At 41.6% G+C, this 27,605-nt stretch overlaps 1 protein-coding gene across 1 annotated transcript; it reads right to left on the bottom strand.

Moving 5' to 3' along the window:
• Window positions 1-5,110: 5,110 nt before the first annotated feature.
• vwf (von Willebrand factor) lies at window positions 5,111-27,130 on the bottom strand. The gene is made up of 53 exons (XM_034084506.2): window positions 26,957-27,130; window positions 26,753-26,804; window positions 26,455-26,598; window positions 26,051-26,153; window positions 25,728-25,936; window positions 25,321-25,442; window positions 23,932-24,151; window positions 23,739-23,861; window positions 23,539-23,650; window positions 23,398-23,444; window positions 23,162-23,298; window positions 22,927-23,065; window positions 22,318-22,418; window positions 22,017-22,212; window positions 21,730-21,945; window positions 20,684-20,930; window positions 20,486-20,580; window positions 20,197-20,348; window positions 19,877-19,980; window positions 19,658-19,796; window positions 19,389-19,523; window positions 18,932-19,078; window positions 18,694-18,834; window positions 17,752-17,850; window positions 17,498-17,654; window positions 16,814-16,981; window positions 16,547-16,682; window positions 16,139-16,448; window positions 14,810-15,962; window positions 14,621-14,725; window positions 14,048-14,191; window positions 13,565-13,702; window positions 12,955-13,119; window positions 12,562-12,608; window positions 12,296-12,473; window positions 11,875-12,116; window positions 11,602-11,791; window positions 10,875-11,216; window positions 10,551-10,789; window positions 10,279-10,381; window positions 10,071-10,142; window positions 9,343-9,447; window positions 9,005-9,210; window positions 8,287-8,436; window positions 8,091-8,207; window positions 7,541-7,721; window positions 7,237-7,277; window positions 7,023-7,139; window positions 6,648-6,746; window positions 6,054-6,182; window positions 5,931-5,970; window positions 5,724-5,821; window positions 5,111-5,425 (listed from the first exon to the last, which is right to left on the bottom strand). Exons 1-53 carry the CDS (start codon window positions 26,960-26,962, stop codon window positions 5,240-5,242), a joined length of 8,544 nt encoding a protein of 2,847 aa, XP_033940397.1. The 5' UTR covers window positions 26,963-27,130; the 3' UTR covers window positions 5,111-5,239.
• Window positions 27,131-27,605: the final 475 nt, after the last annotated feature.

Below are 27,605 nucleotides of genomic sequence, written 5' to 3'. Positions count from 1 at the left end.
TCATCACTGTCGGTACATGATCAGAAAAACAAGAATTCAGTATTCAGAAATTGGAACGATCACCAGTTCTGTGTCTGTTAATGGAAAGAAATAATCCATTAATGCAGGCACCATTACTCCCAGCTAGATTATATTATTAAAACACAATGGTGCCTTAACTTTTTGTGACCATTTAAAGTGAAGTGTGTCTAACTGAAACCATAGTCACTGATTGTATGCATTTTACTTTATTGTGTAGCCCATCAATGTCATATTGGGGAAAAAATGGACAACCCAATGTTTTACTCATTGGTAATTATTTTGTATTTAGTTGTGTTTTCTGTTGATAGGAATGTGCTTCCATTTCTTTTCATGTCTTATTTTAGGATGCGTATTCCTTTGAATGAACAGGGTTTCTTTTATTATGAAGCTATGATAAGGACCTCTGATTTTGATTGTTTATGTCGAGACAGAAATATACATTTTATAGCGTAGGTCAATTTGACTTTTTAGCATTGTGTTTGAAAAACATCACGGTAGTAGCTGCTACAGACAGCAAAGTAAGTCAAAGTTAAGCTGTCTCCTCTGTTTTTTACCGAATTGAAGCTGTAGGCTCAGATTAAGCTCACCCTGCAATCCAAGCGGCACAGTTTACAATCTGTTGGGGTAATTTGGTCACTCGGCTCATTCTCCGGAACACGGAAGTGTTAAAGGGAAACCAAGAAGTTAAGTCTCACGCTAACAGAAGCACATGGGTATGCCAGGGCTAGAATCCACAGATATAAAATATCAAAAAAGTGTTTTTAAGAGCAACACATAACACTATTAATAACCCTAAAATGTGCCATTCACTTTCTCAACTGTTCCAAGTTTGGAAACAGCTGGATAAGACTGCTGTTACCAGGAAGCATAGTTTTAATGGATTTAATTGAATTACAATGAGCCTGTTGTTATATAGATAGTATGGTGCCCTACCTGTGTGTGTCCTGTTAACATGTGACACCACAACTCAGAAGCACATTCATTTATTTTTGGCGGAGTATTGTGACATGAATTGAGCTCTAGGTAATGAAATACATCTGTTCCCTAATGCTGAATAAAGTCTCCTTCCCTACACATGCTCTTATAAACAAGACACATCTTTCACATGTTGCTGTCATCTTGTGTTGTTGTTCAAATGAATCTATCTTTTACTCCATGTTTCACACCCCTATCTGTTACTGTTAATTCTGTTTGAAATTCAAAACTTGTACACACAACAATGAATGGAAATGTATACTGCAATGTTTAAATTAAACATTTTTTGAATGCACTTGTGTCAATTTAAGTGATCATACAGTTTGGGTCGTTTAACTGATCAGGTTGTAAGATGGGAAATATACACATACAATATTTGAGCCTTTACATCTAATCTAGACACATATTGTCGGTCAAAATTCCATACAGATTCCATCATTAGGTTTTATTGTGGGTGAAAGAGAACGGGGGTTGCATTCAGTAGCTGTCCCATGCTAGGTTTAAAACTATCCGCTCAAGAGCCATGAGACAAACAAATACACCAACAGTCAACTGATCAGTGTACATATAGAGTGCTTCAAGCGTCAATCTCCTTACACCCCCTCCACATCCCTGATTATCCCACTTTACAATGTGTTGGCAAACACAGAGCAAAGATGGAAAGGGAGAATATATCTCTTAGGGTTCAGCAGATCAAAAAGGGATTATGTAACAATAAATCCATCTTGAAACAGTGATATGTAGGTCAGTGGTTGCTGAAACCTTTGACCTAACCATCATAAAACAAATGATGACGATTTGCAATCTATCAGGCATGTACATCCAGACCATAAATGAAAACAGAAAGAATGTAAAATGCTGACAATATTGAGTATGGACACTATCTAATGTACACATAAACATTTCATTAACACCAAGTTACGTTTAAAGCTAAATTTCTCCGTCTTTTACATTTAATTGTTGTGAACATGACTGGTGAACAAATAAACAACATAATTACTTTTCCTTATGAGACTTTTTTAAAGTATTGTAAAGGACTGAGGAGGTGAAATATCAGTTATTAAGAAATAAAGGAACACACATTTGGAAAACTGTTATATTCTGTGCACACAAAAATATGCATGTTGGTCCTCATATCTCTTAGTCAGATTTATGTTGCATCCCATGAGAGTGTCATCGATGTGTTTTAAAGTCATATCTGTACAGAATAAGTACGAGTACAACTTTGGTTGTGTTTGGAAAAATATAGAGGTCTGAGTTTGTTGATCTCATGTTGTTAGCAAGATTCTCAATGCGTGGTGCTTTTGTCACTTTGCATATAATGTCATACATTTTAATGGCTGATTTTCATGCTGTCTCAAAGAATGCTTACACAGCTCAAGTTGTGAATAAAAAATAAATGCACATTTAATTCAAACTTTAATTAAGCATCAATTAACCAGCACATCAGAGATAGACCATGCCTTGGATTTTATTTCCTATTTTTACTATTCACTCTCCATATGGAAAACAACCAATATTTCTGTCTGTGACTGTTGTTTTACTCCTTCATGATATTTGTAAAACGTTTTTATGCTGTTCTTTGGGCATGATATATCTTTACATTAATGTCTAACTATCAAAAACAAGTTTACTCGGTCAAATAAAGTGATAGATCTACCTAAAGAAAGGAGAAAATTATCATTAAAGTGTAATAAACCAATTAAATTATGAATTTCAAAATGTTGTCATTATTTGCAATGCAAGAAAACATTTTAGTTTAAAATATTAGGGGCATTTAATTTTTCCAAAAACACTCCTTGTAAATAGAACTTTACCAGACATCAAAATGGATCCTATTTTGCTTTATAAGATGTTCTTATTAGTTTCCTTCATAGGTATTATAACTAATGCCTGAGTATTAGGCATTAGTAATATTTGTATATCGTTTCTGCACTCTGGAGACGGCACAAGAGGAATGCGCAAATGCATCCAAGAGTGTCTCTGCTCGGGGTTTAAAGGCTCGTAAGCTCTCTGACAGGCAGGAGAGCCAGCTGCACCCTCACACTAAAAAGAACCAGGCAAAGGGTAACAGGCGAAAGGTCTAATACGGCCTGTCCTGGGATACAGCAGATTACTCTTTGCTAATTTTAACATCTAAATCATTCCTTTCTAATGCCATAAAAGGAAACATACAGTTGTAAAACTAACAAAGACTTTAGCTTAAAGTGATACATTAAATACAAGTGCAAATCACATGTGTGAGTTTTACTTTAACCGGTACACCTGCCAGCACATTTGTATTTAAAAATACAGCATACAATAAACTAATTCAATTCAATTTTGACTGATGAATCCTCAAGCATTTCCAGGAGCTGTTTACTCGATATGTGTTTAATTAATCGTTCATGGACACAACAGTCGTGTGCACCCAGATGGTCAGAGGTAAAAAAAAAAAAACAGCCCCTGGCACGCGACCCAACAGCTATCGGGGGATTTCTACACTAAAGGGGTTTAGGTGAAGCTTTGTTTATGGAGTAATCCTAACGTCCACACAAGCAGCTATAGTTCCAATTATTAAGTGTCAAAGTGCAAAAAGACACTTTCAACCCGACAGCAGGGCAAATAAATGACAGAGTAAAATATGTAAAATGTTGTTTAAAATAAAAATCACACTTACTTTACATTCAAGAAAAGAATAACGTGGACTCACCAGTGCTCGTGGAGGATCAGTGCTTCGCGATGGAGATGGATGCTAAGACGCGCGAGGTGCGCAGCCTGACGAGAAACTGAGATGGTAGAGACAATCCTCGCGCGATCCCAAACCCGTGGCTTAAAGCGCGCGCGCACATGGCAGCTAATTCCCTGACCGTTTCGAACGCAAGGGAAGGAAGCTCTGATACAAATTAGTTACCAATGCAAGAGAGGTGTGTGTGTGTGTGTGTGTGTGTGTGTGTGTGTGTGTGTGTGTGTGTGTGTGTGTGTGTGTGTGTGTGTGTGTGTGTGTGTGTGTGTGTGTGTGTGTGTGTGTGTGTGTGTGTGTGTGTGTGTGTGTGTGTGTGTGTGTGTGTGTGTGTGTGTGTGTGTGTGTGTGTGTGTGTGTGTGTGTGTATTGTAGTCTTTTGGAATTGTTGTACCAGAAGAAAGGATGATCAGTGAGCAAAACAAATCCAAGAAAGGATGCAACTGATTATTTACCTTATTGAGCAATCTGTTGATTCTTTCCGTGGGTATACCCTCAAACTAATTATTTTCACTTAGCAAAATAATATTTGGTATGAGCACAAGGGTTAAGATTAAAATGAAACAATGTAATCTCTCAACAGGCAAGCCTAACATTCAGCAATTATTAGGAGAAAGTGTTGATTTAAAAATCAAATCGAAAGCTGTTTCAAGGAAATTCTGCTTTCCCCATTAAGGAAGCTTATTACAGTTTTCTTAAGTAGCCATTTTCTCTCATGCCAGTGAATTGATTTATCATTTGTACGGTCCATCTATTAAAAGATCAAGAAAATAAACAAAGAGGAGCTTGTTTTGTTGGAGCAACAGTCCAATACCCAAACATATTCAATTTAAGGTTATATCAAAACAAAAGCTTCTCAGAAATCAGAAAGAAAGAACTTACAGGTGACTAAAAGAGAACCTTGTATACCCTATATGCAGTGGTTCTCAAAGTGGGGTCCGTGGCACTCTGCCAGGGGGTCCGTGAAAAGTTTTCAGATTCATTCATTTAAATTATCATGATATCATTTATTTATTTTTACAAAAGGCTTCATAGTTCAACAAATAATATTTTAATATTAATAATTTAATTAATTAATTTAATTTAATTTAATAATAGTTCAAAAATAAGTTATTTGCTAACAAAGGGCTGCAAAGATTCATTATTTTATTGAATGATTGATTGATATTGGAATTATAAATGCTAAATATTATGTATTTATCTTAACTATGTTAAGTAGCAGTCAAAACCACAGGAAATTCAATTATGATCATTTGAAATTGCAAGATCTAGGTATGAAAAAGCATTACATCTTTATAAGAATCTATATCATTTTTGAATTATTCAAACATGTAAACAGATACCAATCTCCAGTGTGTAGATATCAACAAACACAGACAAAAAGGGCTCATGGAAATTGGCAAGTTTGTTTTATTGTTATTGTTGCTCTTATCATTGTATGTGGATACATTTGATGTGGATATACACAATCCGTTTACATTTATAACCTTATAACTCACTTATCCCTCCTCTCCTTCCTCTCTAGGTGCAGTGTTTGGACAGACAGTCACACACAGTGACAGACAGGACAGTCTGGTGGCTGCGGGTGCCATTGGCACAGAGCAGGGGAACATCGAGAGGCTCCGTCTCCACAGCAGCACAGCACACACACTCCTGCTCCACTGCAGCGCTCTCCAGGGAGTACATGGACTTACTGCGACATTTGCCCTGATGGACGGACGGACAGATGGACAGACATAGACAGATGGACAGGGTGAGAGAGGAGGGTGGGATGGAGGGATGGAGGGACAGTGTTAAAGAACGATTTCATTGAACTCTGCAGGCTAATCCTAGGGGATGGGAAGTAATAATCACCCTGTGTGAGTGTGTGTGTGTGTGTGTGTGTGTGTGTGTGTGTGTGTGTGTGTGTGTGTGTGTGTGTGTGTGTGCGTGCGTGCGTGCGTGCGTGCGTGCGTGTGTGTGTGCGTGCGTGCGTGCGTGGGTGTGTGTGTGTGTAGTTTCTTACCTCACAGTAATGCAATTCTATTTGGTGCTCTGACTGGCAGTCATCCACCTTGATGTAGTTTAGCGTTCCTGCTGTCCTACGGCACTCTGGCTCCGTACCTTCACATATGCACACACTCTTATTAAAATCACAGCGTTCACATTTTTTTTAAACATTGTATTACATGGTACATTGTACCAATCTTGCAAAGGTCACAGTTCTACTTACACATTTCACAGCAGGTTATTCCAATCTGACTGACTTTCCCCTGAAATCACACAGGAGAGAAACATTTAACAGAAAAGTAAGGGTAGATGTCAGTATGTATGGGCAGTTTGTGTAGCCTCGTACCCCCTGGTCGAGGCACGTCTGGTGGTTGAAAGGAGGGCAGGTGGTAATTTTGGTTTGCAGGACAAGATCCCCTTTACTGTTCACACCACAGCTATACAGGTTGCAACCGTCCTCGCTAGTGGTGTTCACCTGAAGAGAGACATGCACACACATACAAATACAGTTTTTATGCATGCTGCTGAAAAGCAATTCTCGCCATTTGAAATGTACCAAAGCAAACAGCTGAAGACAAAATATCACTAATCTGATGCCAAACCAACTTTTACTATATCATATCTTATTTTAGTGGCACTACTCTATTGATTAAAGAAAGTGTAGTTAACTTTGGTTTAATATAACATAGTGCAGTCTAGCGCTAGTTAGTATGGTATAACATCGTATAGTGTATTGCAGTATGCAGTTGTATGATATACTGTAGTATACAACATTTATTATTTTACAGCCTTGTTGCAGAATCAGTACTGATTCGTCCAAAACATTCGATTTTACAATGTGTTATTTCGGCTGCTTTCAACATCAACATTATTATTTGAATTAAATTTGTTTAAGTTTGAGTTAATGATCCAGGCATGTCCTTTGATGCTGAGCACCTACCTGCAGACTGATCAGATTTCCATCCGGCCCTTGCATGAAGCAGGCAGTGGGAACACATCGACCACAGCAAGCGTTTTCCTCCTTTTGAAGAGTGTATCCCTGAAAACAATTGGATTAATATGGTCTTTATATAGGCATTTTGTTACGGCCATTTTTTTCAAATAAACAGTTCTCTACTTACCTCTGTGAATGGAGTGAATGATAGAAAAATATGAGTTTAAAATGTGTTGATGAGTAGAGAGGGAATGTGGTCAGTGGATTAAAGGATCTTTGATGGAAATGATGGAAGTTTGATTTGAATGGTTAGTCATGAACATAATTATGATGACAAAGGATAATGGTGATAATACAAAATAATGACGGGGTGTTGGTTACCATGGGGCAAGTGGGACAACTCATACTCCTGCAGGACAGCCGGTATTTCCTCACGGCACCATCCTCCATCGTACACTCACATTGTGTACACACGTCCATCATCAGCTTCTCTCCTGCCTGCACAAACACACACACACACATGGAAGTGAAGTGAAGGAACTATTTTAAAGGCTCTTATATGAAAAAGAGTGCTTTTCTTGTGCACATGACTTACTCCTATCACAGTGTTGTTCAGGACACAAGCATTCATTGGAGCTGCAAAGAGAAAAGCACAAATAAATACATTTGCCATTCATATTAAGGACAGGTAATGGTAACACCGGTGTGAGAGAGTCACCTGCTGGACAGAGCCTGCATCTGCACCTCAGTAAAGTGTATGAGTGACAGCATGATGATTCAGGAAAATGAAATAATGCATGCTAGTGGAAGGTCAGTCTCCTAACTCATAATGCCACCCTGCTTTACCAAATGGTGTGTTTGAGTCCTTTTTTAAATGATGTTTATGAATGTGAGTTTACCGCAATGGCAGCGGGGGCAGCAATCTTCGGTGTTGCAGCGTAACTCTGTTCCCAGCGGGCAGGAAGGAGTGTCCATAGCAGAGCAGCTGGCGTTTGTTGCAGAGATGAACACCTCGTCTTTTACTTTCACACACTGATGTAACACACATTTTTCATGTGGAGACTGCCATACCTCTCCCACCTATAAACAGAGACAGATATTTGATAAAAGTGAATATAAGAGAGAAAGAAAATGCAGAAGTGTCAAATGTATCTGTACATATATTCCCCTATTTATTTAAATGCTTCTTAAAGAGAATGTTTGGATCTTGTAAAGGTGTCTTTTTTTCAAAACTCGGATCATGCAGATGCCCATCTACTTTGTGTAATACATTGACTATGGATAGGTAACTACATACAGCTCCTCTTTAAAACATCCAAACAGTCAGCTGTAAATGTAATTCTACACCTAACACCCAAAGCGTGCATTGACAATTACATAAAAAACAAACATTAGAATGAATTGGTTTCCTATATTGTTCAGGCGTGTATGATTTCTCTGCACACATACATGTCTGAGGTTTTGCCTCAACAGATTGTCCCCTCGCATCTCCCCCGCTGACTCCACACAGCTGCTCGGTGTGCACTTCCCACAGCACTCTCCGTTTGATGGAGTGTACGTGGAGCCCTGAAATACACAATAAACATATATGTTACAATAAAGGTATAGAAGCATAAAGCAAATGTTTGATATGTGTGTGTCCCACCTGAGGGCAGTTTCGATCACACACAGGCGGTGTACACTGAGCAATGTGCAGTGATGTGTCTTTGTCCTGTAGCTGGGTACAACTGCACTTCTCGCATCCTTCCTCCCATTCACTCCCCACTGGGTGGACCACGGAACCAACCACGCATACCTGGAGAGACACATGATGATAAAACAGGATAGTTTCAACAGTAACAACACAGAAATAGGAACCGATGCATGTTGACAAACACAATATGTAACTGACTACATCTAAACAAGAACTGTTTTTTTATTTAGAAATGTCAGGTACTTGAGTCTTCCTTATCATGCCTCTTTCTACTTTTACTCAATTACATTTAGGAAGCAAATATTACATTAATATACATAAATATTAATTGGCATACAGAACACGCAAATAATTTTCCGCTGATAGATGAGCACAAAGGACTCAATTGGGGCTCTGTGTGATTGTTCTCGTATTTCTCACTAATATCTTCATTTTGACAAAAAGTAAAAGAGAAAATAATCAGGAGATTAATCAAAAAGAAAAAGGAAGTCATACAAATAATCATTATTTACACTCCTTTAAGATGACATCTACCTTAACCAGCTACAGCATTCAAACCCTGGTTATGCATTTGTTCATCTATATAATAACCCTAATGATAGTCACAGGGGAATAATTTTACTTGAATACTTCAGATTCCTCGAGAACTCCACCACTGCTCTTCACACACCTTGTCCGGCAGGCAGCTGGTTTCTGTGCAGCTGCAGTCATTGGTAGAAGAGGAAGTGATGAACCCAGCAGGGCAGGTGTGTGTGGAGTTCTGGCAGTTACACACACATTCAAACACATCACAGCACTTTGTTTTTCTCTCTGACAGTTGACGATGTGCGGGACAAGTAGGGGGAGCTTGCAGAGCACACTCTTCCTTTTTGCAGACTGTGAAGTGGGAAAAGAGATGAAAGGAAAAATGTAAAAGAGATCAAATGGATGTGTGCTCTGTTTCATGTCTGTATGTGTGCCAGAGAAAATCAGAGCTGGAACATCACAGAGAATCTGAAAAAGGCATACCGCACTCGTGTATAGGTTGACATTCCCCGGGGTTTTTCAGAACCACAGTCTGACCGTCCTCACAGCGAGGAACTTCAGGCAGGTCACACGTCACCAGATCACACACTGAAAATGCACAGAGTGATACGGCATGTTAAAGTGGGGCGAGGATTTACTCTCCAGGAACAATCCATCTCCGTTAAATACAGAGCACTGAAAAACACCGATAATCATTTGAATGAATTATTTAAATGTTTCTTTCCTTATTTAGATTATTTTTTAATTAGCTATTTCTTCATACAGGTGGAAGAGGTTTATTCATTTGTCAGTAGCAATCAATTGACTATGACTTGACTTTATTACAATCAAAGTCAAAGTCAAGTCAAAGTCAACTTTATTGTCTTAAATCTTTCAGTTTGTGTGTACAGAGTCAGACAGAGGGATCGAAATATCGTTTCCCACAATCCCGAATATAAAGATACAAATATGTATAAAAAATATGTATAAAATATGTATATCCTATATATACACAATTAACAGACACATTTATACATGTGCACACATTAAGATAAAAAAAACAAGCAATGCATGCACTCACATAAAATATATCATTATATTACACAATATAATGTTAAATTATATTGAAGACTGACTGGTCTGTTCTTCCTGCTCTCATTTGATGAGGCTCCTGTAATATTGGTGTGGAAATAGGAACGTTTTAATAATGTTGCATATTGTTATTTACATACCACACTCGTACTCTGGGCAGCACTTTGACTCTCTCCTCTCTCTCAGGATCTCACAGGGTCCACATACTGGCGCTACACACACATACACACATGATTAATCATTAAAGAGTGACATCTTAATACAACACTGTCATTTTTTTTGGATCATTGTTTGCTAAACCAGATCTACTGTATGAGAATGAGCAGCAGTAACACAGTGGCAGCTTGCCTTTGACATCGTTGCAGGGCCGGGCAGTGCAGTTGATGTGTTGTTGGTCCAAACACATGCAAATTAAACATGGGTTCTCATCTGGTACCCAACTCTGCATGTACTGTACAAACAAAGTAAACCATTTGTATTGGTTATATTAGGAATAGACACTAGAGGGCGATCACAGCACAGTTTTAATGGTGAACACTTCAATGGTTGGCACATCCAATTCTACCAGCATGCACTTCTGTAATTAAGATGGTAATTTAGATGTTCCTCATGAGTCTCACCGAATACGTGCGTCCCTTCTGGTCAACACACTGCCTACATGCTTCTGGTGACACACACTGGCCGTGATGCAAAACCGTCCCTCCAGTGCAGAAACAGCCCTCTGTAGGCGTGTCCATGCAGGATGAGTCGTTACCCCTGGCAACCGGCCAGTCGCCTCGCAACCTCTGCGTGCTGCCACAATCGTCCACACACCCTGTCCGACAGGCTTCATACTCCATGGAGCTGGGGCACTGTAACGCTGTGACACAAAGACCAGGCTGAAGTTTAGGCTCGGACTGGGTGTTAAACTGCGTCCGCTGAATTGAATCATAAATCTTACTTACGACAGAGGTGGGGGTTTCGCCAGTCCACACACACACCTCTCTGTCTACAGAGGCGTGCATAGGCAGACATGAGCTCGCACACATCTGACTCCTCACATGCCTGCTCATCACACTTGGCAAGGAACACCTGGACAGGAATATGTGCGTGGCACGGTTCAAACACTTCAGAACGCAGGGCCTGACATCCCATCGATGCTCCGAGCACACACACTGCCCTGCGCTTTGGCAGACACACACCCTCATCTGCAGCCACGGTCCAGTCTGAGATAAAGGAGGGCTGGTCAGCGGTCGAGCTGCCATTACGTAAAGATAGGACGTTCAATTGCTCCTCTCCACAGGCACCTGGAAGAAACAGAGAGAGAGAGAGAGAGCGAGGTCAGAGGTCAGAGGAAGGAGACAGTGTTACAGTTGAGTTTTAAATGCTTTTTCTATGTACTAGAATGTTTTCTATGTACTATGTTCTAATGTACAACATTCTTTTCCAAATCCGTGTTAGTGAGCACTTGTCCTTTGCAAAGATAATCCATCCACACAGGTAGCATTTCAAGATGCTGATTTCACAGCATTGTTATTACAGTGGCTTGGGCTGTTCGCACTAAAAGCCTAATTTGAAATGTACAAGTCTTTTTCATGCATAGTTTAAATCTTATAAAATACTTTATCTTAACATCTTCAATATTGGAGAGAGTGAACTGAAGTGTTTATGTTTTTGTTCAGTGTGTGTTACCGCAGAGTCCAGCAGTGTGGCCTGAGGTGGTGGAGCTGAGCAGCGTGATGGTAAACTCGTTGCTCTGAGGAGTGAAAGTTAGGACGTAGCCGTGGTCGGACTTCAGCTGCAGCATCACTCCTCCATAACGCACCAGCTCTAGGCCAGCGAACCGCCACGGCAGCGTAAGTTCTTCTCTATCAATCACTGCCTGCTCCAACAGACACATAGTTAGTAAATGACCCCTCATGGACTCACATGTATTGATTCACTTTAGCAACACACACAGCTTACCGTCATGTCATCCTTCAGCAGCAATGTATGCGGCCCATGGATAACCTCCATGGCTTTCATGCAGACCTGGTTGTAATTCGCTGAGTCCTGACATGGCCCGCTGTGGAGTTTGACCTCTGACCCTTCACTGATGTTTTTGCTGACAGTGAGAAGTGTATAGGAGCACAAACCCTCCCCATCCAGCCTGAGCGCCAAGCCGTCAAACCTCACAACGTGATTGGTGGAGCTGCCCATACACATGCCTGTAAACACAGCAGGCGGGAGGAGGAGAGAGACACATGATCCCTTAACAGTTGGTATAAATAGACTGGAATGCAAGTGTCATTGTTAGCAACCCACATGGCAAATGTTGTGCACCGAATATAGACGGGTTACATTGAATGCAAGTTTAGAAGCTATTTCATCCTTCTGATGTACATACAAGGGCATTCCCAGTGGCAGCCACAGGTCTCCTGGACTCTGACAGGTGGCATGTTGTTACTGCAGGCTGGAGGCTCCAGTCTGTCACAGCTGACTTTGTGGTTTTGTAATGTCACAGCCCCACTGGGGTGGCAGAGGAGAGAGTGGCAGCCGTCCTCCAGCAGCCATGATTCACCAGGCTGAAAAACATAAACAGACAAGTATTGCTGTACGGGCTGTAAAAGGTTTCTAAACTGCTTTTATTCAACCTCAGCAGACCTTACTCACCTTTCTCTCATTCCCATTATCATCTACACACAGTCCTGGAGGACCAGCTGAGAAAGGAAGCAATGACCAATAGCATTATGATCAATTAACACGTTATATATTATAATAGTACAACTATATTTAAGAACAGATGTATTTATTCATAACATTATTTTTACTAGGAAAAATGAAACTGTGTGTGTGTGTGTGTGTGTGTGTGTGTGTGTGTGTGTGTGTGTGTGTGTGTGTGTGTGTGTGTGTGTGTGTGTGTGTGTGTGTGTGTGTGTGTGTGTGTGTGTGTGTGTGTGTGTGTGTGTGTGTGTGTGTGTGTGTGTGTGTGTGTGTGTGTGTGTGTGTGTGTGTGTGTGTGTGTGTGTGTGTGTGTGTGTGTGTGTGTGTGTGTGTGGTAAGCACCTCTACAGATTCTCTCTATGAAACTGTGGTCCAGAGTTAGCACCATCAGTAATTGATCCATGCTGTTCAAGTGCAGAGTGTTGTCTTCATTGCCGTGGCGACCGATCAAACCAAGCTCGCTCCTGTCATAGCCTTGTCCCACCGCGATGGGGAACACTGATACACCTGAGGGAAAACACTTATCAGGTACTTTGAAGTGACACTACACAGGAAGATGAAGGATGGAAACATACCAAATGTTTTTTTAACTGAGGAGAAAATGTTAATCAATCAATCAATCAATGTTTATTTATATAGCCCAATATCACAAATGTTACATTTGTCTCAGTGGTCTTCACAGTGTGTACAGAATATCAGTATGACAATACGACACCCTCTGTCCTTAGACCCTCACATCGTACAAGGAAAAACTTCCAAAGAAAACCCACAGTTTAAAGGGAAAAATGGGAGAAACCTCAGGGAGAGCAACAGAGGAGGGATCCCTCTCCCAGGACGGACAGACGTGCAATAGATGCCGTGTGTAAATTGAAAAGATAATACATTTGCAACATAGGTAGTCCAAATGTTTGGAAATGCATGTGTGTAAACATGTCAATAGTGACTTCATTACCTGCTGCCAGTGCCTCGTTAGCTGCTTCTTTGACATCATCAGCTGATTTGTCAGTCACCAGCATCACCACGGCCTTGGCTACACCGACTCTCCCACCGCTGGAGATGGCCGTCTGCACAGCGTATCGCAGCGCAGAGCCTGCAGACAGACAGAACAGTGAGTGAGTGAGTGAGTGAGTGAGTGAGTGAGTGAGTGAGTGAGTGAGTGAGTGAGTGAGTGAGTGAGTGAGTGAGTGTGTATGTGTGTGTGTGTGTGTGTGTGTGTGTGTGTGTGTGTGTGTGTGTGTGTGTGTGTGTGTGTGTGTGTGTGTGTGTGTGTGTGTGTGTGTGTGTGTGTGTGTGTGTGTGTGTGTGTGTGTGTGTGTGTGTGTGTGTGTGTGTGTGTGTGTGTGTGTGTGTGTGTGTGTGTGTGTGTGTGTGTGTGTGTGTGTGTGTGTGTGTGTGCTTTAATGTGTGTGCACGTGTAAGTGTACATGTCCACTACCTAGTGCTGGGGCAGCAGAAGTCCGGTTTGGTATTCTCTCCACCAGCTTCAGGAGGTGGGGTTTGCTTTGTTCCTCTTTCCACGTGAGCTCTGCTGTGTTAGTGACTCCATACTGAAGCACACTCACCTTAGTACCATTTAGCCCTGCACACATAAACAAGTTCGATCATTATAGAAATGCACGAGAGAGATTTACAACCTGGTTGATTATATACAAATATGTAGTCGATTTGTACCTTAATGCAATTAAGTTTTATCGTTTTATAGAAAATGTTAAAATACACCCACCACGGCTCTAGTCAGTGCAGAGGCATACAAATAATTGGGTGATCTCACAACAGTAAGTAATTCAGTACATTCCTGTTAAACCACTTATGATTTGAGAAATAATAAAACAGTTAAGCTGCAAAAAATCTCAGCTCCAGGTTTTTCAAATTTTCTTTTTAAATGTTATTGTGAAAGACAGAAGGATTAAAAACAGGTAGAACTTACAATAATACATTACATCAGTGAGATGCAGTCCATATTACATTTAAAAGGTGATAGGGTATTTAGGGTCCGGGTCACACCTACCTATGTCTGCATTATTGATGAAAGCTTTGACAAAGGTCTTCATGTCCTCAAACTGCTCTCCAGCCTTCAACAGGAACACCACATCCATAGGCTTCTGACACGGCACTGGACAAAGATAAGCTCACAAATTATTACAAGCCAAGGACTCATGGTGGACTGAATGATTGAAGCAAGTATGTTTTTCTGTACCTGAGGGCGGCAGGGTGGAGAGTGTTGTGAGGACGAGGGGAGGCAGAGTAGGAGAACGGGGCCTGACTGTGGTTTTTGTGATATTGACTACACGGTGGACCAGGGTTGTCAGATGGTTGTAGTCGTCAACAAGCAGCGGCCGCTGAGGGGAGCTGAATGGTAGCAAGTCAGTCTCTCGTATCTTTGGTCCAACACCAATGGGATAGACTTGTGTGTGGGTGCTCGTAGAAGGCGGGCGGGTCACAGTGTCAGTAGGCGGGTTTTCTGTCACGAGGAAGACCAGCTGAGGAGGTGTGGGGCCGCGGGAAGGCCTTACTGTAGCCATTTCTTGAAAAGTGGTAGTGACAGCTGTGCCTGTGTTGGTCTGACTTCCACCCCTCCAACGAATCTCCCTCAGTCGTTGTCGCAGCAGGGTACTCTGGCGTCTCAACTCCCACCGACGGATCTCTACAGTGACCGTTACCGAGTACTGGATCACAGTGATACGAAAGTACTCTTCTTCCTCCGTCAGCTTTGAGATAACTTCCTCCAAGAAGAGAAGTGACTTGTTAAAGTTGACTTCGCCGACTGCATCAGAGCCTTCTATGATGAAGGTCACATCTTTGGCTAGAGGGGTGGAAGATGGCGATGTGGTGACGGGAGACAAGCCAGAAGGGGTTGTGGACGTAGGAGTGTTGGGGAGATGTCGTGTTGGGTTGGACTCCAGATGAGGGGCCAGGGTTGTGGTGGTGGTGCCCTGCAAAGTGGACTTTGACGCTGGAGGTTTGGCCACCTCAGGCTCCATCCCCAGGGTGCAGAGGTAATCTGTCAGCTCTAACATTCGATCGGACAGCTCGCCTGTGCTGCTCAACACATACGCCCTGTTTTCTGGGTTTGCCTTGGTGATGTCATTAATCTGCCCCATGTTTACCCCGGGACCCAGGGCCACTGTGAGGGTGGTGATGGCTTTCTTGCGGAGCATCTTGACCACAGCACGGACGGGGCGAGGGTTGGCACTAGCAGTCAAGATGATGGCAACCCGGCCAGCCTTGTCACGCTTGTTTTTGTCGTAGATGTTGATAACTAGATACTTGACAGCTTCATCCAAGAAGGCTGCATCTCCTCCTGTGTAATGCAGCTCACGCACAGTCTTCTTAAACAGCCACTTCTGAACCTACAAGCATAAATTAGGGAAAACAGGAAGATTCCCCAGGCATTAATTATTATTATAGTTTCCAGTTTCAGCATGTTTATGGGCTAAATTAGTTTGAGTGCATCATGCAGCACTTCTTACTTGTGGAAGAATACACACTTTCCTGTCTCACACATATATAATATGCAGTTATCTACCTGCAGGTCATATGTTTTGACTCCAGAGTGGTAAAGCAACACTGTGGCTCGAGTGTGAGCCGAGCCCATGCGGAATCGTTCAACCACTCCGAGTATGAACTCTTTGGTCGCCTGAAATTCGTCTTCGGTCAGGGCTTCTGAACCATCCAACAGGAAGGCCAGATCCATGGCGCGGTCACACGTGCCCTCAGGCATCATGGTGGTAAAGGGCAGGGTCGTGAAGGCGCCATAGGTGGGGGTTGGTGTCGGTGTGGTGAAGATGGCGGAGGAGGCACACACTTCACAGCTCAGTGTGTTGTTTTCACAGTGACTTTGGAAAATAAAAATAAATCATCTTAAATTCTGCAAATAATCAAATTAGAAAGCATTGATGACAAATCCAAAATGTGCAGACTTGTGTTGTATTACCATATTTTGCAGTGGGCGGGGTCATCATGGTTCAGGATGACCTTGTTTCCGTGGGAAATTCTCTGACCCTCATGGACACACACCTGACACTGAGAGGGTTCCACGCAATGCATGGCCACCTCATCCAGTAATTGGCCTAAAAGATTAAAATAAATATAACTCATCTAACTTGCCTATTTGTACAATAATAGATCCAATTATATTTATTCAGTATTTACAAATATTGTTCAAATTATTTGCATTTGTTGTATGTCCAGTATTTTGCACCTGGGGGGCAGTAGGCATGGCAACCTTCCACACAATCGAGTGAACAGTGGAGGGGATCTGGGTGCTGGCAGGTGATTGGACAGGCAGGACCACAAGCATTAAACCTCCACTGGCATAACTCCTCCCCCAAACCTGGGCTCCTGGGGTTCAGCTCCTCACAGCTTATTGCTAAGGAAACAGAAGTTATATTACATTTTTTAGACTATTGTATTGATCATGCAACAAAATGTGGCCACTGCTTTTGACTATTCCTTACTACATATAAGTATCTTTCTTCAAGATAAAGACGATCTGAGGACGATAAAGTATTTAGAAATGTAAAAAAAAACAAGTACATTTTCTCAACTAGATCATTAAGAGGAGATTTTCAGAACATCACATTTAAAGAGTATAAATCCTGATCTGAGTGAAAATTAAGAACCTGATACCATTACTTAAACCCAATAACTAGTTAATAAAGATCTCTTAAGTCTAGTTGATAACACAAAATGCTTCATGTAGCAAAATAACAGCAGTATTGAAAAAGTGTGCTAAAAAAAGCAGAGGAGCTGCATTGGGAGCGGACTTTGTGTCTCGGATAGAATTCTTAACTCAGAAAACACTTTTAACAAGTCGAAATGTTTCTTTGACAGTAACGTTTATTCCAGCCAGAAAATGACATTTGGAGATATTTTACACACTTACGACAAAGATCATTGGATCTCCAGCGGACGGACACCCCCTGCTCTGAGCAGGCCTGAGAGTAGGCCGCGATGACATCACAGAAACATGCACAGTCGCCCACTGAGGGACAAGAGCATGCTGCCTCCACACACATCTCTACATATGGCTCTGCATCCACCTACAAACACGAGGGCAAATAACCAAGGGCATGAACCTTACAATGCATGGTGTGTCACGGGACATTAAGTTTAAATTCTGTCTGTAATAACCCTCACCTGGTTGTTGCATTCTTTAAAGGGAGGACCAGTGATCACTCGACATGACTGCTCCACTGTTATCAGCTTTACAATGTTATCGCTGCAAGGCAGAGGTATCTATACACACAAGAACACACATACAAAAACACACACACACACACACATTCAGTGCAACAGTATCTATGTCTTATCCTATACTAGAAAGGCCAAACTTAAAATAATATCTATCCTTATTATTCTCACAGTGTGGTATTTTGCAGTGTGAGGCATAGCGGAATTAATGGCATCAGTAATAAACTATAAAATAAAATATACAATTATTAAGTAAACAACATAACAAGTTAAACATAATTAGGAGACAAAATATAAAGCATGAATGCTTGAATTCACATCATTGCACATATGAAATGATATTGCACAGTTTGGTACACATTAATATTTATCACAAGTGAATCTTTTGTTGTAGTTCTGGTATCTCTTCTTCACACAGCCTAGATAAAACAGCATGTCTGACTTAAGAGTCCAATCAATCATTTTTCAGAACATTAACTACGAATCATTCATACTTTGCATGATAGCAAACCATTTTCCAAAGCATAATTTACATTTCAAGGTTGGTTTCAAACCTTTCGGGAAGGCATTGTTTTCAAATCAGGCTGTTAAAAACTCAACATGCACAGACTTGCCTGAGGTGGGTAATCCATCACAGTGAACATGGAGTCTGCTTCATTTCCTATCAAATGTATCATCTTGCCTACTGACAGCCCATCTGGTTTATTTATACTTACCCAAAAACAAAGGATCATGTATGGAACCGTGATGCAGGTATTTTATGTACAACCCCATCTAGCCAGTTATATTAAAAGACATGGCCCTAAATTGTCCTTAAACCAAAGCAAAAGAGAATATATAACTTTTACTTTAAGAGAACCAGCCCTTTACTCTAAGAATAGACTTTACCTGTGTTACATCTGCACAGCTGGGAACAACCTTCCAGGAGTTCCCGAAGTGTGAGGGGTCGACCTCCAGCTGGTTGTTGCTGCTCACCAAGTCGTTGTTGACGTTCCCGTCAAAGTTACCACACAGGCCACACACCCGGTCCTACACACATGTATATAACATAAAAGACACCATACAAATGTATGTGGATAAAACAAGCAAAACTGTCAAAGGTTGTGTTATAATAACACATACACACCCTGTATGTTGCTGAGATGTGAACCAGAAGGCGAGTTCCCTTGTCCCAGCTGAGAGAAATGTGTTTCCCCAGCAGCACGGTGTAAAACTGACCAGATTTAACAATCTCCACCTGTGAGCTCTGTAGCACCGGCCTCTTCATCTTCACCTAGAGGAGAGAAAGATCCCAACATAGATGAACAGACCATCATCAAGCGTCAGTTTGCTGCTTTGCCAAATGCAATTACTTTTCTTTTGGAACAAAAACTTGAGTTGCGTTCCAGAAAGGAAACTTTTATTGCAAATTATCTTACTAGTCAGGCTTGGGACAGGAGACAAAGTTGTATGTTTGCTTTGTAGTGTCACATGTAAGAAGTTATGTCCATGTTGAATGTCTTGTTGAAAGTGTTTTTTTAGTAAATACGGCCATGACACTAAATCACTTACCAACTACATATGTGTGTGTGCGCGCGTGTTACCTCTCCATGTTGCAAAACAATCAACCCTCCCTGGTAGAAGATTGTGATAGCTTTTGCACAGCGATGTCCCACAATTCCACAGGCCTCATTCTCCACCAGCACTCTAAATGAACCCTCTTCTCCATTACAGCTATCCTGTTGAGAGTGAAAGTAGTAAAGGGGAAAATGAAAAGTGACTTAAAGGAAAATAAATCCATGTTGCATTTTTGATTTCACCAGCTTACTGTGCATCCACCCTGGAGCTCTTATTGGATGTGTCTTTCTCTTACCTGGACCAAGACATATTGGCAGAGGCCAGGGAAGGAGTATTTGAGGCCATCAAAAGAGATGTAATGCCCCTCCCCCACAGTGCGGCAGACCCCATCGCACACCTTCTCTGTGCAGCGCCACTTCCTGTTCTCACATACACTGAAAACAAGAAAAGCTCAATGAGGAAACATATTGCAGGTATTCCCCTTGATATCCATATGTGCAAACAATAATTTTACCAGGTGTTGCAGTCCACAGAGATGCTCTGTCCTGATGCATATGGCCTGTTGTTATGGTAACAGGGACACTGTTCCGGTGCAATGCAGTCTCTGCGGTGACGTACCTGAAATCAATCCATTTGTCAATCAAGATGTTTTGAGCTTTATACACACAAACAGGCACCCCCCCTCACTCACACACACACACACACACACACACACACACACACACACACACACACACACACACACACACACACACACACACACACACACACACACACACACACACACACACACACACACACACACACACACACACACACACACACACAACCTACTGTGCCGGCTGGACAGAGGCAGCCAGGGATGCAGGCGAGGCTGATGCAGGGCAGATCCAGGTTCTGGCAGGTTCTGGCACACTCAAGTCCTTTTTCCCCTGCTTCACACTCTGTGCGGTCGAGTGGGGGAGGGCATTGGGCTGACCGGCGCTCTGCACACACAAAAACAATACTCAAATCCCAAGTTTCATGTCAAATACAAATGGCCAAAGTCAAGATACCACATAGAGAGTGGACTATAAGAAAATGTAAAACACACAGACATTCAATAGGGCTCCTGAAATCGTACCTCTGGATGGGGCCAGGTCGTCATCATAGAAGAGGTCAGACAGTAATGTGCTCATTTCAGGGGAGCTACAGCGCATGGAGCCATTCTCACAATAGCTACACATAAGAAAAGCAGAAACAAAATTATAGCGTATGTATAAAACAAAATATCCATTAGTATATCTTAATCAGCTAAATCTTTGAAAACACAGTCACTGACCAGATGCTGTTATGATCTGCGTAAACATCACTGGGTTGGTAAAGCTGTCCATCGTGCAGGCAGGAGCACAGGTCAGCTGTCACACATTCTCCGGAGTTGCTCAGGTACTTTCCAGCAGGACAGAAACAGCCCTCCTCACACACCCTCTCCCCCTCACATCCTGCCTCAGCGCCAGACAGAGCACGGCAGGTCTGCTCGCACGCACTCCCACAGGCCTCATACACCTGGCCTCCAGTGCACTCCAGCTCTGACATCACATCAAGGAGGGTTAGGGATATATTCTCAGTTAAACTGTGTCATTATCTCTAATAGTATTTTCCTGCTTTTTCTGTCCCTGGAATAATGATTGTTATTTTACAATTTCCTAAACACAGTATGCTTAGTTTGAGGTTGGACATCCACTCCGAATCTAGTGGCTTCTTCTCCCTTCACAGACTGTCAGCAGTCAGCTCACATCTGAGCCCTCTCTCTTAACCTCAGGGTTTCACTTATGGATTATCAATAAATAAGTGTTTGAAATGAAAAAAAACACTTTAACTTACACTTAATGCTAGGTCTAGGTGCCAATATTAGTAAAATTACGTTAACACATTTATAATTAAAAGGGTCTTATGTGGCACCGCTTTTTCATTAGTCATGTGCCAAAAATGTATTTTACATTTATATTTACCAGAAGACCATTTCAGTTGTTTCCGGTTTCATCTATACTAGATAGTATCACTACACTGGACACATAAGACACGCCTCTTTTCTTTGGATTTATTATTGGATTAGTTCTATAAATATGTTTATTTTAAAGGTCTGTCAAATATCCAACCTAAAACTAAAACAAATGTCCAACCTAAAACTAACTTCACTGACGTAGACAGATTCATATGAGATTGCTGATTTTCTAATATACAACTACTTATACGTGATTAAAGCTAAACATAATAGACTTTTGCGTTCGCTCTACAATGCTATTCTAAAAAAAGGAAATGTTTGGATGTTTACCATTGTATGTGCATATGAAAGATCAGCTGTGTGTGCTTCAGTGTGAGAGTTACCGCAGAGTGAGGGAGACCTCCAGCTGAGCAGCACTCCTCTGGCAGTGCAGGCCGCAGCGTACGCAGACAGAGCAGAGCACAGGCACTCCTCCCCGTCCACACACGCACACACATCATACCGACAGAACCGCTGGAACGGACCCGGGTTCACCAGATAGTGGCACGGGCTGAACACGTCTGACATCATCACCGCACACGCCTCTTCTGCAAAACGCACTGAAAGAAGCAGCAGAGGTGAATTTGTTGTCAAATCTGTGGTTATGTTTTCCTCTATATGTGTGTTATACCTCTTTTGGGGTTGATGGCACATGGATCAGTCTCATGTCTGTGGGTAGATTCACAGTCTCCATTGATCCTCCATGCCTGGCCGAAAGCCTGAGGACTCGCCTCAACCAGACCAGATCCAGACAGGAAGTCATCACCTTGGTTACCATTAAAGTTTCCACAGAGACCACAAGTCTGTCCTGCCCATCGGGGTCCCAGCTGTGGAGGAAGACAGGGTTCAGTAAACATGTTTGCTTATCTTATAACATATGAACCATTGCTGAAATTAAAATACTTTTTCCATTAAATTGGCTTTTCTAATACCTTTAGGAGGACTCGGCCTCGCCCATCCCAGTCCAGACGAAGGTCATCTCCAAATTTCACACGCACTGAGGACTGCGCAGATCTCTGGATTTGCAGACTCCCTGTTAAAGTGTACAGTGAGCTAACTTGATGGATTTAATATAATGTTGTTGTAAACATTTGAAACAACTAAAAGTGATTCCAACAACTTACATTTCAGTGCTGATGCTAATGACCAAAATGTTATTGAGAAATCCGGTGTTTTTTATTTATGTTTATATACTGGTGTTGACTACATTCCTTCAATGATTTTAGGAGGAAAAATGTGTTTTCTTATCTTAGAGCCAATGTTTTGCCTCTTCAAAATACAATAGGTTGAAGTGCAATATGTTACTGTACTTTCTTTTATGTGTAGTATAATAATTGTTTTATCTTTCCCTTACAAATATGATTTGACTTGTCTGTTCATATAAAGCTGTCGTTGAGAAGGACTTTATAACATGCATTTTGAAGTACACTATGAGTAAATAATGAATAATGAAAGATATTATATATTATTTATCACCATATACAGTATAGTTTGATTAGAGGCTTGTGAAATATATTCACTATTGTGCCAAAGTGGCATACCATGAAGCATCGGGGTCTGGATGTCCATGCTGTTGACAGAGACAATTCCTCCGTGCTTTAGCTTCACTGTCATGTCTTCCAGAGAGGACAGGCTGAGTGTCACTGAGCGTGTGCACACAGCATCCTGATCATCTGCACACTGAAACACAAAATCAACAGGCTCAATTCTGTAAGTGTCAAGCAGCTAGTGGCAGGAAAGTAAGAGATACAAATAATCAAAGAAAACACCCATTACCTGTACATTCTCAATAATGACAGAAAACATGTTCTCTGTGCAGTCTCTTGCCAGCAGAAACTGACAGTGACCAGTGAAAGTGAAGAACTTGTTATCAAAGGTCTTGAAGTGAGACTGGCCCACCACCAAGCACTCAGCTACACATAAAACAAAGACATAACACTGTAAATTAGCAACTCAGGACGTAATATACCAGTAGTATGTGAAAGTCAGGTACTACTGTACGTCAATCTTACCCGGGCAGCCTTCATTGGTGCATTCCCACGAGCCATGACGGCACACACTGCAGGGAAAAAAAATTCAGGAAACATTTTAATATAGCAGTACATCTGTATCTGTGTATTAATACATGTTTCTGCATGTAATTCCTCCCTCACCAGGTGTTGCAGTCCTGAGAGATAGAGGATCCTGGAGGGAAATGTCGTCCCATGTGCACACAGGAGCACTGAGATACCTCCACACAGCGGTTACCGTCCAAAACCTTGCCAACTGAGACACAAACGCACACCATGTTACACATACTAGTAACAGAGTGACAGAAAGTAAAACAAGGGAGATGCAGTGAGTGGGAGGTTACCAGGACAGGTGCAGCCATCCGCACACTCTTCCTTGCAGACCTCCTGGATGTTGAGACTGTGGCAGGTTGTGGAGCAGGACTTGGTGCATTCACTGTACAGCATCCCAATTGGACACTTGGGGACTGAACACATACATTATGGTTATAAATGTGACGTTATAGCTTGCAACTGCCGATGTAATGACAAACTTACAGCATTGGCTCTCCTCCAGCCAGCCACGCAGGAGTATCCCGTGGGCGTGGCACGTTCGAGCGTACTCCAACAGGATTGGACAGTAACAGTCCTCTGACTCCCTCTGGTCACAGTGACACGCCTCCCCCTGACACAGAATAAGGAAGGCCTCGGGAGAGACCAGGTGGGCACAGTGCAGAAACACAGTGGACGTCTGCAACACACTGCAGCTGGACAAAATCTACATAAACACGCATGCAAAATTAAGTTCAAGGAAGCAATGTGGTCAAACCATTTCAACATATCAGATGAAATAAAAAAACGTTTTGTGTATAGTAGCTGATAGTGATGTTCATTTTTGTTTGCTTTTAAGACCCTAGTTGTTTATGACTGAAAACAGAAGTACTCTTCAGTTATCATGCATGGTTATGTAAATAAGGGATAAAGGATTTTAAAAAATGACATTTGTTAGGTAAACATGAAGATGGGCTTCTAGTGTCATCATGATGGAAACGGAATGTTGATAATTTATAAACCATAAAATAAGGCAAACAGAGAGTACATTTAAATGATAAAACAAATACTCAATCAATGAATATATCTTAAGCTTAAACCAATATTTAATATTCTGACTTTGGGAGCTACTACATGAATCCCAGTTACACTGGAGCACCATTTTGTTTAGAGACGCAGGATCAGTTTGCGGTTAGTGAAGGAGAAGCTGATGACACCCGATGGTTTCACACTGTCATGTAGCCTTTACTGGTTTCATCAAACGTGGGTGTTCATGTGGAACAAAATGTTCTTGCTAAATATGGCTGATTTTCAGTGATCAGCGCACACACAACGTCTACAGTAAACATGTTACAGAACTCACACCTGTCAGATCTGTTGCTCACCAGCTGTTCCTTTTTAACGAAACTCGTACCTATTGTAAATGAAAGCCCATTTGCACCAGGGGAACAATTATGAAATGTAAAAATAAAGTTTCTGAATCGATATTGGGCAACACAAGCTAACGGTTTAACTGGCATAGTTACAATTATAAGGCTTTTGCAAGACACAATTATGATATTCCTGGGAGATTTCATTAAATTAGACAGATACAAAAAGGGAGAGAACAGGAAATAAGGGAAAAGCTAGATTGGTAATGATATGCAACATAGAGAGTTGGCACCTTCATCGCTAGGCCATCAAGGCACCCCAAGAGAATTTAACAGTATGTTTTCCATTTCATTTTATAATTTGTAAGGCAAAATTCAGATTTCTAAGTAAAATTATCAGATATTTAGAAACTGTTCAACAATTCTGCCCTTTTACACAGTACTGTACCAAGTCGAAGTAGAACTTACAATGTCAACATGTGTGTAAATGTGTGTATATGTATCTGTGTATAAATTGTTCTCTCACCGTTGAACTCTTTTTGGTGCTGTTACAAGACTGGCTGGGTTTTGAGACACGTCGACATGACTGATCGACCCCCTTCACTGCCCACGAATTAGCAAAATCATAACTGTCATCTGTTAGGAATCCTGAAAACACACACAAACACACACACACACACACACACATAAACGAGTTGACAGATTTCTCCTTAATCTCATCCTCCCACTACTGTTCCTCTTGCTTTCTTTGACCTTGTTATCTTTTCCTGTACTGAGCTGCTACTCTTCCTGTTGCTGAGTGCTGGTGACTCAAATCCTTTCCTTGATTCCAATAATAATGAACTTGCCCTTGCTTTGCTCTCAAACATCCGAATATCCCAGATACAAAGTTACAGATTGTTGATTTTACCCCTTTGTCCTGAATGATCTTACCCTCTTGTGCAGTATATTCATCAGCTGATGCAGAGTTGAAGTTGCCACAGAGGCCACAGGTGCGGTTTGCATGGTGTTTGGTCAGTGTCAAGGCGATGTTGGCTGCATTATCAATGGTAACAGTGAAGCCAAACTCCTCACTCCAGAGCTTATAGAAGCCGAGCTCAGAGCCCACAAACACAGCGTGAGATGCGTAGGGCACAGATAGTCTGCAAAAAAGGAGACACACTATGGGGTGATTTTATTTTTTCGACTAAGACAATTTGATTACTCACATAATTATATTATTTTTCCACGACTACTTAAATATTCTCTATCTTAACCTTTTTTCTCCTTGTGAGAGCCGTCCGTCTACAGACAGGTGCAGCTCGAAGGCATCCCCCAGAAACAGAGTGACTCCAGTTCTTTTGCCATTGGCAAAATCACCTATGGGTTGAAAATATATTTCATTTATTATGAAACCTTCAACCGACAATAACAGTTTGAAATAACATAATGATAACAACGATGATCTCTGGGTCATCAGTGAATTAAAAGGGAGAGAAAATGAGTAAGCTTTTTAAATGTCAGTGCAAGTACTTAGACTGTTTAAGCACACATATCCCAGTGAGAATCAAACCCATGGCTGTGACTATGCACAAGCCACTGATCTGCACTGGATGAGCATCAGATGCCTGTAGAATTTAAATCTATTTGTTTTTTATTGAACTGTCTGAGTGTGACTCACCCAGCAGTGTGAAGGAGCGATGGCTGCAGTCTCCAGCCAGCAGATAGCTGCAATCTCCAGGAAACTCATATAAAACCCCATCAAACGTGTGCACGTAGTCCCGTCCGAAGAGACTGCATCTCCCTGTCAAAGCTGCCACGCAAGCTGAACACATGCAAAAGACACAATATGCAACTGTCAGTGAGAGTACAAAAAGAGGAGATCTTATATGAAACATTTCACATATTATTGGTCTATAAGAGAGTTTTACCTTTAAGTGCAAACAACAAAAATAAATTAATAACCTTCAGATACTCACATGTCAGATGCAGTAGAACCCAGATTTCTCGCAAATACCGCCTCATACACAGCTGAAACACATGTAGATATGCCCTCCATTATCATGAGCATCACATATATCAGAATCACGTCCTGTTATAATATCACATTACTCTGAGTTGTCTGCCAGCCTGTTTTAATAACAGTAATAATCTTCAATTCTCTAAACTCCAGCAAGTCCTACCTCCATGTCTCCAGTAAATCCACAGAGTTGCAAAGAAAAGGCAAACGCAATCCACAATGTTGACCTCACACAGTCATGTCATAATGATCGGTGTGTGAGGGTCGTTGTCCAACATTCAGAACTTGGTAAAATGCTCAACCTGCCTGGAATCTATTTTATAGGAAAGAGCATACCACCGCCCAGCCGCCAAAGCTGGCCTTTAAGACCCCCGCCCTTGCCAGATTTATAAAAAAGGGCCGACTATGACTCAGTCCAAATCTTACACCATCAAACACACTCAGCAGGACAATACCAGGATATGCCCACTGATCGCCTGGCTGAATGATTAGTCTACTCATACGTATCTGTATCGACGCCAACCCAAACAATCCTTTTGGAAAACACACTTACTGGAGATATCTCACGCAATAACACTGTTGTGGTGGTAGACATGCACAAACACAACACTGAACTCTGCCAAAATCTCTCTCTCACACACACCACACACACACACACACACACACACACACACACACACACACACACACACACACACACACACACACACACACACACACACACACACACACACACACACACACACACACTGGGAAAGTGTATGGGTCAATGCTCTCAGGTGCAAACTTTACGTACGTATAAAAAAATGGTT

The sequence above is a fragment of the Pseudochaenichthys georgianus genome, chromosome 6 (assembly GCF_902827115.2).
Source record: "Pseudochaenichthys georgianus chromosome 6, fPseGeo1.2, whole genome shotgun sequence".
Lineage (NCBI taxonomy): Eukaryota > Metazoa > Chordata > Actinopteri > Perciformes > Channichthyidae > Pseudochaenichthys > Pseudochaenichthys georgianus.
Note: the sequence above shows the minus strand (reverse complement) of the source record. Positions and strands in the feature narration are given on the sequence as shown.

Coding starts and splice junctions, on each gene's coding strand:
- vwf (XM_034084506.2), bottom strand. Junction 23,066..23,161: donor TCATTATTGAGAATGTACAG/GTAATGGGTGTT, acceptor TTTGTGTTTCAG/TGTGCAGATGATCAGGATGC. Junction 6,183..6,647: donor GAAATCTGATCAGTCTGCAG/GTAGGTGCTCAG, acceptor GTCTCTCTTCAG/GTGAACACCACTAGCGAGGA.